Here is an 11571-nt window from a genome sequence, read left to right as displayed (position 1 = left end):
GTTTTTCAACCTCGCTGTCTCTGTCCTCCACACCTTCTCTCTGTCTCTTTCCTCCACACCTTCTCTCTGTCTCTGTCCTCCACACCTTCTCTCTGTCTCTTTCCTCCACACCTTCTCTCTGTCTCTTTCCTCCACACCTTCTCTCTGTCTCTGTCCCCTCACCTCTCCAATTTTGCTAAGACTCTCTTCCCCTTAGCACTCTGTCACCCTCCCTCTTTCTCCGCTCTATACCTTTATACCCCCTTTTTCCCCCCTCTCTGGTACAGCATTATGCGAGCAGCTACTGTATTCATAATATCTATGTAAGTATTCTTTACTAACATACAACAAATATTAACAATTTTCTTAAAAAATAAAATAAAAAATATATTTTTTTTATAGAAAATATGCAATTATAATAATGGAGACATTTTTGAAACAATAATTTTATTTAATATCTCATACTATACTTTGTAGCAAATATTTTTTTTGCTGATTTGGGTTTATAATAAACTTTATTTTAAATTACATTTATTTATTTATTTATTTTAAAATCAAGGCTCTCTTTTTTCTGTCAAAATCTTGTATTTTATAACTATTTGTACGATTATACATTTACTCCGCCGTTTGTGGTTCACACTGTAGGATACGTAATAATATGTGTAACACCTAAATCAAGGAAAAAATAAATAAAGGCAGTGAACTTTGAAATATATCTTGGCAACAGCAGGTAAAGCTACACTTCCTCAGCAGTCCATACATCATACTTGCCCCATCGGTAACGCATTCAGCCATTCACTGTGTTACGAACGTATCAGTGTTCTCCTGGATAGATACAACTTATCATTGCTGCAGGTAGAGCTGTCCTTTCCTTGGTTACATCATTGCATTGTAATGAGGAAACATCATTCTGTGGAGGGGGTTATGGTGAATATTAGATTGTGATTTGACCATATGTTTCACAAGTGAACATCTACAGCACATCTTCCATGTGCGACAGGTACCTTGGCTTGTATTCGGCATGTTGTGGTTTATTCAACGATTAGCCCATTTCCGTTTCTGCCTCGTATTATTATTATTATTGTTGTTGTTATTATTATTATTATTATTATTACTGGTTGGCCGAGGGCCTTTCCTGAGTTTCTTTTGCAAAGAAATATAGGGCTCGCGGTTTCTATTTTGCTGTGTGAAGATGTAAAGCTGAGGTCCGGTTTTGGCTGTTGTTGCTCACTGTTTGGTAACATTTGGCAAACAAAACGCAAATTAAAGAACATTATTTTTCTTTTCCCACAATCCTAGAAGGTTATTTTTGAACGTCATAGAGAACACAACGTCCCCGGACAACGGATAGGTATTTCCTCTAGAAATCCAGCAGGTGGCGAGACTGAGTGCGGATTCCCGAAGCTTTGGGTCTACTAGAAGAAGATCCAGGTAAGTAGAGCATATAGAGACACCATGAGCAAAGGCAGGATGGCTGGATGAACAGGTCGTGGGCTGGCTGATCCATTAGACCCACCACACATTTGGAACAAGCTGCCTTCAATGTTGAGTTTTTTGGAATCCTTTTTCAGTTTCTCCCACATGTCTGTTGCCCCTTCATGACAATCTGCGAGTACGGTGACAGCACAGATATGAAACTCATTCCAGTATCTAGATGAAAAATAATGAATGGACACTATTAGTTTAATGGTGTCCTCCAGCTACTCACACTCTGTGTGTCCTATGGCATGCACTGAGTGGCTACAATAATAAAATATATAAGTTTGGTATAATATCGTAATTTAAGCAGTACAATTTGACTAGAGGCTATCATGTAGGATAATGTGAAAGAAAGTTAGAAAGGGGTATATATATATATATATATATATATATATAGAGTGTATATATATATATATATATATATATATATATATATATCTAGATATAGATATATATAGATATATATAGATATATATATAAATATATATGTATATATAAATATGTTTATGAAATCATTCTGTAATAAGCATGGTGGCATTTGGAAATAAGTAGTATATCTTAATTCATGTCATGGTTTTTATAGCTCTATTTGTCATTTACAATAAAAACATTTAAAGCACAGGGGACGTCAAATGGTAATTGCACATCTCAAACTATGTGTTTGCGAAACCAAGTTACAAATCAGTTTTAATTTGAGTGCAATAAAAATCTTATCTGATCATAAATCTCTATGAAATCATCGCTTATTCACAAATACACGAATTACTATAAGAAGAAAATATATTTATCTTATATGTCATTGCTCATCTGATTTATGTAGAAATAAAAGCCCTCGATTAGTGGTCCTCATGCTCTTCCGCGATTACCAACTATACCATATCGATTGTTTAGCAAATACCCCCTTGTGATGGCAGGAGAGTCACAGCACCTGGCATTTTCAGCATCTCTTTTTTAGGCACGTGCCATTCCTATCAATTGTGATTTATCAGCTTAGATCAAATTGCACTGCTGTAGAATTATGTTCCAAAACCAATATATCTCAAGGAGTCAATGATATGCATGCATGTATTCCCACTGGGTAAGAGTTTTAAAATAGATCTCTGACCCCGTGCATCCCTTTATCTTTAGATCTTTAATCTCACCGATGTTTTCCCTCCCCTCTCTTCCTTTCTCTCCTTCCTGCATATAAGTGTGTTTATTTGCCTGTCTGTATGCTATTTCCTTCAATGCTATGATCTAGACAGGCGCCTGTGTTTTCTTGTAAAGTAGCCCCACAGAATCTAATTTATGAGCACTCCAAGCCTGTTGTAAACTATAGTTCTGCTATATTTGTAATAAATAATGAGATGTTGAGATGCTAGGAAAGCTTAAAGTGTCCCTGTTACAATATATCCGCTGTAATTGCATTTCCCACTGGAAAACTAGATCTTCCATAAATTACTTTCCATAGTCAAATACAAATGAAAGAAAACATTATCAATGCCTTGAACTCATGTTGCACCAATATATTAACACAGTTTAGGTCTTATTACATAGTTTTTCAAAAAGAATGGTAATATACATAAACTAGATGTTGAAAAATGAAGTATTTTGGTCCCTCGATTATGTCAAGTGAGCAACGACCAGCAATGATAATCTCATGAGAAAATTATTTTTTAAAATTGTATTAATGTATTTTTATACAGTGTTCATGAAAACAACTCTAGCTTGTCTATCTTATGTACGTTTAACATTTATTTAGCTGCATTGAATCACAGTACTTTTTACTAAATACACATATTACCTGTATAACGCATTTTAAAGAAGTACAATAATTTACTTTGAGTTTTGTTATGTATTTACCTCTCATTTACACACGTGTAATCGTTGTTTTTATTTGTAACTTTAATTCAGAACTAATGATTGCATGATTAGCCTCTACGATTTCTGAAGGGACTCAACCTTCTTCCCAGTCATAAAGGAAACATACTGTACTAGCAATTGTCAATTTTAGCTAATCTACTCAGGAGTAGCCCTGAAAATCCCTAAGAGGAGAATGTGTAATATGTTAATTGTATTGTATGTGCTGTGAGTGCAAGTGTCTTCGAATTTGAACTGTATCATTTATGCTTAAATGTAATTCAAAATTTGGCCATACAGGCGCAGTAAAAAGGGACATTTTGCATTCAGGTACTATCTTGTCTGGTTACACACTGTATGCAAATAGAATCGCAGTTACAGCAATCTAAAATGAGGAAAATAAACTGTGTACTGTTCTTTATTTACATTTATATTACCTTCATATAACCACCACAAATGCATTAGAGTAAAACTTTTTGGAAATAATTAAACCTACTGCACAAACAGTAACGCCCAAACGTTATTCATTATTGATTTGTATTTATAGAAATATATTCTAATGATTTGTAACCTGCCAGTGACTGTAATGAGAAAGAGAGAGAGAGAGAGAGAGAGAGAGAGAGAGAGAGTCTCTGACTTTTCTCAACTTCAGCGTCTGATTGGGGGCGGTGCTTCAAGGTGAATGGTACACAAAAATCATAATTCGTAAATAAAAAAAAGAAAGGATCAAGCTAACATTGGGAACTTACGTGCAAATGGTGTTGAGGTTTTTCTCTTCGTCCATGCCTTGCGAATAGGTTTCCATTTTATCGCCCATCGCGAGCATACAGTTGGAGAAGCCCTTAAAGACCGCATCGCACTTGCCTGTCGCCCTCACCGCCTGCAGCAGGTATGCTGGGGACAGAGATCAGCACCACGTCAGCAGGACAGCTCCACGCTGAGCACCGAGCTTACACTTAATGACCCGGCCACATATATACTGGATCATTCAGCTTGTCTTGAGAGCGTACAGAAAACAAACTACAGTATTTGCATTTCCTAATCCATGACCAATTCGGGGAACACTGTCCTTTATAGATATGATTTGAACTTTTTTCGTTCAATTCCATGTCCCAAAGTTAATTTTGGCCATGGCATGTACTTTCAAGTTTAGGACAATTGTATTGATATTTGGGCAAATTGCCGCATGCCACATGGCCACACATTTCACTGAAAATAATGAATTCTAATTTAAGCAAGAAAGTGCCCAATTTCCAATATGTGTTAATTATCTTTGTGTACATCAGATATTCTCTGCACTGTATGGAAACCGATATATAGAGGCATAATATAAGTAATAATTTAGGTAACAAAGCGGTAAAGTGCACAGTAGTTCTTTATAGTGTAAATTATTCTCCTTTTGTCTACACAAATATAATACTAGTAATAAAAATGTTTCCGAGACTCTTTAAACAGGAATTAAATATAATTCCTCACAACACACCAGGCATGAATAAAACATTGTCTTCAAAATTAAATAACTGTAAAGGTGGGGGAAATTAAATCTATTTTGCAGAATGTTTCTCTGCGATGAAACCTTAATACTCCCCACGTCGCACTTTTCAGACTATAGTATTAAGAGTTATAACAAATATTACACATAAACATTCCCTTAGATTTGACATAGAGAATCTTGGATTATACAATAGATGCTGCAGTGATCAGACAGTGAGCCATCTTTCAGGGGGGCGGGGTACTCTTTTTAGATGCAGGCTATGCTGTGGAATCTGTGTGTGTAAGGAAAGGAATTGGTGCACTCTTCTTGGATATACAACACTTCCAGGTCATTAGTACCTGCGTTTATTTAACACTAGAGAAAACCCAAAGTCAAATGCACAATGAACATTTTGATGAAGATGTAATGTTTCTGTGTATATATCACAACAGCAAAATACCGACATTAAATTCTAGGTTTTGTTTTCCTTTCTCTTGCAAATGCATCCAGGCAGCTATCATTAAAAATGCATGCACAGATTACCACATTCCTTTTATCCTCTGCTCTAGCAGACTCCAACTCACAGTACAGTACACCTAAAAACAATCTGGTATGATATGGTGATTCTGTTCATGGTCTGCAGTGTACACATAGTGTACATACATTATATACACTCTGCACAATGTATGTACAAGCCTTAATCTAGTTTTTTCCTAAAGTATCACGATTTTATAAAGCTTACAAGAACTGGTGATTCATTAAATGTACTTAGAACTAGTGTTACTTTGATTAAACTCCCTTATTACAGTGCAAGGTGTCAGTGGTTCACTGTAAGTAGGTCATTAATCTAAGTTTACAGGCCATCCTGGTGCCACACAACTGATCAATAAATAAAGCCAAGGTGTTCAATTGCTAAAGCGATCGTGTAGTAAATTAGGCGCTAGTTTATGAGTCCAAATTTGCAGCCAAATTATGCAGCCATCAGAACTGTACGTCCAAGACAGAGAGAAATGTTAGCTGTAAAATCATTCTAATAATTAAAACGTGGATATATAAGTCTTGAAATAAACACCTAAACGTGTCAAGGCAAAATGAAAAAGCAGATATCAGGGTGAAGGTGACACCCTTTTCCTATGTGTGAGATAGTGTAGGGAAAATACAGCCCCTCCCTCTTACACTGCTTGTGTTGCTGAAGTCTGGCTATTGCCATCACTAGATGATAGTATGTGACGATGACTGTGTGTGGATGGCACAATGCACCTATGCAACCATCAGCCTTAGACCAACAAATCAGCAGTCCATGAATATGTATGCAACACAAACAAACAATCCCTATAGATAAACACCAATGCTCACACATCATGATGGAGTATTATCCACAGAAAGACTTCTATTAAATGTGCCGTATCAGTTATGCGCATGCCCAACTTTATGTAGCATACTAGTACACTGGACTTCATCTTTTCAGACATTTTTTTAAAACTTGCTAAATGCAAAACGAAGATCTTTCATGGATCAGACACTTTTCCTGCTAATAGCTCATTTATTAGGCACATAGAGGCAAAAGAGTAAATGCAGCTTCAGATTGCATCTGAATGGCAGATATGTCATTGCTTTAGCTGCACCCATACCCTTTGCAGCTAAAAGAGTCAAACTGGCACTGAAGATCCGTGCCATACACTGATCCATACACTGAAGAAATGTGCCAGCTGAGCTACAACATTTCTAAGAAAATAAACCAATGCTCCTCTTTTTATTGTTCTAAGACTGCAGGGAAAGGGACGCCCCCTATATCATTTATCTACCTACATATTTTGCATTAGAATTAGGGCAGAAAATATGAATATAATCATGTCTGTTTGGGTATACTATCTATATAGTGACAAATATATCCTCTAAAGCAGTACCCTTGTGCAAATCAAGCAATGAATGCGCCAAATAATTACTATATTTTGTAGCATCAACAAAACACACTAATAATTACAACAATCCGTGATAATACAACGTCCAGTAAACATCATAATACATTAGTTCTCAGGACCAAACACACAAAGCGCTCCATGTAAGTTTAATATCCAATTCTAGGATTTCCTCTACTAACAAAATGTATTTACAGAGATCAGATTCACCGAGATATACATAAGAATATCTATAAAGGGAATGTAATCCATATTTATATAATAATGGATTTTGTGTGTTATGTCCCATTTAAAAAACAGTAATTTCACCCAGATAAATAATTTGCCTTTATGTGTACGTATGAATATAAGCAAACAAGTCCACATCCTTTAGCAAATTATAATAGAGTATATTACACACCATAAGAAACGGAAGAAGTGCCCTGAGCCACAGTACTCTGATAATGCTGCTCTCAGGTCCCAGGCACTGCTCCTTTTGTGCAATTAGCAAGCACTCTCAAATGTGTTGATGTCTGCATGTATAGTCGCTAATGTCATTACTGGTGTAAAGTCAATTTTAACGCCTCAGATCAAAGTCACAAGGGTGCATGGATTGAACAGATCAACTGAGGGACGATTCCATCTCCCTTTCACCGCACATCAGCTACCTGCACTTAATAAACAGCTATTTTTTCTCACTTTATTGTCCCTGTGCTCATTAGCTGGGATTATTCTGTGAGACTGTACGTTGTTAAGCACCCAGGCTGTCTTAATTGTGTCTTTATCTGTATACATTTTTTTTCTTACTGGAAGTGCTAATTAAATTTTTTCTTTTCAGTCAGCTGTTCACTAAGAATGTCCAAGGCCGTGTGGCAAAAGGAAAACAGGTTCCCTTAACGGCAACGGAGGGGTGCATTGTTGTATCAATGTAAGAGCTTCTGTCAGTGGGGCCCATTTACCACAGGGTTACAGAGATGTGCCAAGTGCAGCACTTTCCACTACCCGCTGTCGCAGTGAGGTGACTGAATTTATATCCGGGCAATGCCTCATAATCCCCGGGCACTATTTGTGCAATTTACACGGCCTGTCTCCAGCAGTTAGGTGTATATCTATCTATCTATCTATCTATCTATCTATCTATCTATCTATCTATCTATCTATCTATCTATCTATCTATATATCTATATATATTGCTAAGGGCATCTATTTATTTGGAGATCCACCACCACAGCTCATTTATAAAAAAGAACCTTTTATCGATTCGGAACAATTATCATTTTGTAAAGATAAAACACTTCAATTAAATATATATACATATATATAATACATATATATATATATATATACATACATACATACATATACACACACACAAACACATTACACACAAATTACCGTAATTAAAAAATAATTATATTTCACATGCATGTTTTTTTTTTTACTTTTACAGACATCTTACTGTGTTCTGGTTCACAAGCACGAATTGCTTTCAAGCAAGTACCCATGACAGATGAACCGACTTTAGATACAAAATCTAAAATACATATATGTCCTACAGACGATATTTTAATTATATTGCAATCGTGTAAGCAATATTTTTTTTTAATAAAAATTCATTCAGATTTTTGGAAATGTTCTGTCGAGTAACACAAGAGACAAAGCCCACAATTTTAAATTGAAGCACATTTTATGCCAGAGTACATTCTATCCCACATACATTTAAATAATCGGTGCACTGTTTTTTCAAACTATTCATATATATTTCTCCTATATCTCAGCTCTCTCCCTGCTGTCAATTTTATATAACGGGAGGTAAATATAAAGGGATTATCTGACTGACATTTTGTAGTATTCCATTCTTATCGGATTTAATGGTTATTAGGTTAAAAACGTCAAACAGAACTGAGCAGCCACTTACCTATCTGCACAGCAAGGACCAGTAGAATATATCTTCCGTTCAGATTAACTCCCATCCTACATTGAATAAAACCATTGGAGATTGTAGATTTTAATGTGTTTCTTGGGAAATCCTGGGTGGGGATTGAAAACTAGGCATTGCAAACAAGTTCCAGCAGCTGACACTTTGCAGAGCCGGAGAGAGAAGGCAGAGGAAGGGGAGAGAGGAAGGGAAGAGCCTGGGATGGGTCACACCATTTGGAGAGGGGATGATAGCGCACAGCCCACGCCCACCCCCCTTGCCTGGGCCTGACATGAGGAGGCTGGCGAAGTACCACTTGCTTATATACGTGCCTTGGAAGAGCATAGCCATTTATAGTCATCAGAGGCTGAGATCCTCCTGATATACCCACATTAATGAGCTGCCAGGGTAAGCACCTACCATTCCTTGGGCAAAATAGGCGGTCCCTCTTGGGGGAGGATGGGTTAACATTACATATGAGCTATAGATACTCTGATATTTGTTCAGCTTTCTGGATAGTCATAAACTCTGATCATTTCACACTGCTGGATTTACTAATAAGTGCGTGACATATTTCTGTGTTGTCGGTAACAGAGGTACATACAGTCATCTTGAATAAGAAACTGAGGCAACAACTTATTCTGTAGCATCGGGTAACAAAAAAAATGTATCCCCCTCCCCCTCTCTCTTTTCTTTCTCATTTTTGTGTATATCTATAAATCAAAGGATTTAACCAATTCAGTTCATATATTTTATTTTAATACGGCCATTTATTTATTCATTTATTTTTAAAGTAATATATATATATATATATATATATATATATATATATATGTATAACGTGTTAATTCCTCAAAATAAGTCCAATTTGACATACATTAGGTCTATTTAGTAAAGTCTCCACACAATGCTCCCAATAAAGGGATCATGCAAAGAAGCAGAAAGCATCAAGCTGCCATACAATTCAGCAGATTACAGGGAACAGGTTGGTGTGAAGGGAGCCTGTGCCACTACAGGGAATTGCTGCCAGTGACAACACTGGCTCTCAGAAGCCCACAAAGTTACCCCCCCCCCCCTCCTGTCTGGGAGGAGCGGCTGGTAAGATGATGTAATCGATCTCTGAATCCCATCAACTTACTTTATTCCTTCATGTATTGTACCGTTCAGTCTATTCTCAGTCGTCCTTGTGGTGCTGTGTGAAATACTCTGCTTTATATCAGTGATGGCTCATTTTTAATGTTAATCTATATATCTATCTGTCTATTTATCTATGTAGTTATCTGTTGTTTGCGCGTCTGTCAATGTAACAACTTGCCAATATCTCCCCCCTGTGTACATAAAACAACTGGTAACTCATTTGAAGAATTTATTGCTTTAAATTTTCTATACATTCCATTTATTACCCATACTCTACTGAGACAAAAATGAAACCTTTACATATATCCGCAGTGATCTAGTTTTCCCTCATTCCCTCTTTTCAGTTGTCTTTTTGACAGATCCTCCAAGACAGTCACTGGTCCTCCTCCTCCCAGACCTGGCTCAGGCAGTTCCTGCATAGAATCCTCTACTGTGACGTCAGCCAAGGAGTGCACCTGCCCTGCATCCTAATGCTGCTTCCCCAAACCAAGGAGACCTGATGTGGTATACTTGGCTTCTGTTGATCGCCGTTCACTGTCGGGAAAGCTAAAGTGGAGGGGGAGCCTGGGTGGGAGGCGGGGGAGGAGGGAATCCTTCCTGATCAAAATGATAAAGCACTTTGTGCTGCCAGCTTGACGTAAGGATGCAGCACAGGTAATAAGAGCAGAAACAAATGCCCTTGAGCAGTTTGCACCCTCCTACTCTCAGTTCTCCTTCCTTCGTCAGGTCTTCAATGTATCATGCTTCCTTTTTTCTACTGCATCCCTTAAAATGTATAACTATCCGTCCTTGCTGCTCAGGTTTAGCAAAAAAAAATAAAAACATAAAAAAATAATATTTTTTTTCTTCCAGTGCCCATCACTTGCTCACGAATCTGATCTCATTTGAATGAAGATAAGCGGTGACTCCATTATCAAAATAATATGAACGAAATCACTATTAAATAAGTCTTCAAAAAAAGTCTTACCATGTTAATATTTCCATTGTAGTTTAGAATGCTATTCCTAGCCATTGATATTACTATTTAAGTAAACCTGTTTGTGTTATGTATATAACTGTATTTTGTTTGTTTAGAGGAAAGCTAGTTGTTCTTCCTTTAGCTCTGCTCACATTTGATGATACCCCAGTAATAATTTGCTTAAACTACGTCTGTCCACTAGTTACATCCCCAAAGCTCCTACTGCCGCATTGTACCTAGTCCTCTCCCTTCTGCTGCAGTCTAGCTGCTCACAACTAATTAAGTCCCAGGACAGAGCTGCAAGTAGCAGCTGTTTTCTCTAGACTGTCTTTAGATATTCAGGGACCTTGTGTCCTCATAGGTTTCTGCTTAGAGGTTTTATTCCTGTTTTATGTTGGTGCAAGTTACCACAAACAGACCATTCTTCCCCAGGGGACATTTTATCCGCTAAATATAAAATCTGTGCATTGCTTTATGGTCAATATTTCTCTCTAAAATTAGTTTTACCTGGAAGACAATAGTGATGTAAGAAAACAGTAGTATCTTGCATACTAGCAATTGCCTACAATTGTGGTAATAAAAATAAATCAAAATAAAATACATAAATATTGGTATATGTTCAGCAAAGTGGCTATATTATTTTTTTCAGTCTAGTCACATATTGAAAAGTACTATCTGCTATCAATATCTATTTCCACAAGCCTGACTGGGTAAATTATTATGGATACACTAAAGGGGGCAGTGGGATTAACTAAATTGTGCAGCCCACAGTAAAAAATCCCAAAACACAACATAGTTTTGATCGTGTCAGTCACAATGATGTCCTGTAATAGTTTTATATGTAAAATAAGGGGAATAAACCAACAATAACAAGTAAAAGAGTATAATT

The 11571-nt window shown here is 36.8% G+C and overlaps 1 protein-coding gene across 1 annotated transcript; it reads right to left on the bottom strand.

Annotated features, from left to right (window-relative positions):
* Positions 1 to 418: 418 nt before the first annotated feature.
* On the bottom strand, positions 419 to 8817 carry NRN1 (neuritin 1). The gene is made up of 3 exons (XM_088471692.1): positions 8588 to 8817; positions 4047 to 4191; positions 419 to 1629 (listed from the first exon to the last, which is right to left on the bottom strand). The coding sequence occupies exons 1-3, from the start codon at positions 8640 to 8642 to the stop codon at positions 1395 to 1397; spliced, it is 435 nt and encodes a 144-aa protein (XP_088327818.1). The 5' UTR covers positions 8643 to 8817; the 3' UTR covers positions 419 to 1394.
* Between the last annotated feature and the right edge of the window lie 2754 nt (positions 8818 to 11571).

Source organism: Taudactylus pleione, unplaced genomic scaffold (assembly GCF_031769625.1).
Source record: "Taudactylus pleione unplaced genomic scaffold, aTauple2 ptg000116l, whole genome shotgun sequence".
Lineage (NCBI taxonomy): Eukaryota > Metazoa > Chordata > Amphibia > Anura > Myobatrachidae > Taudactylus > Taudactylus pleione.
Note: the sequence above shows the minus strand (reverse complement) of the source record. Positions and strands in the feature narration are given on the sequence as shown.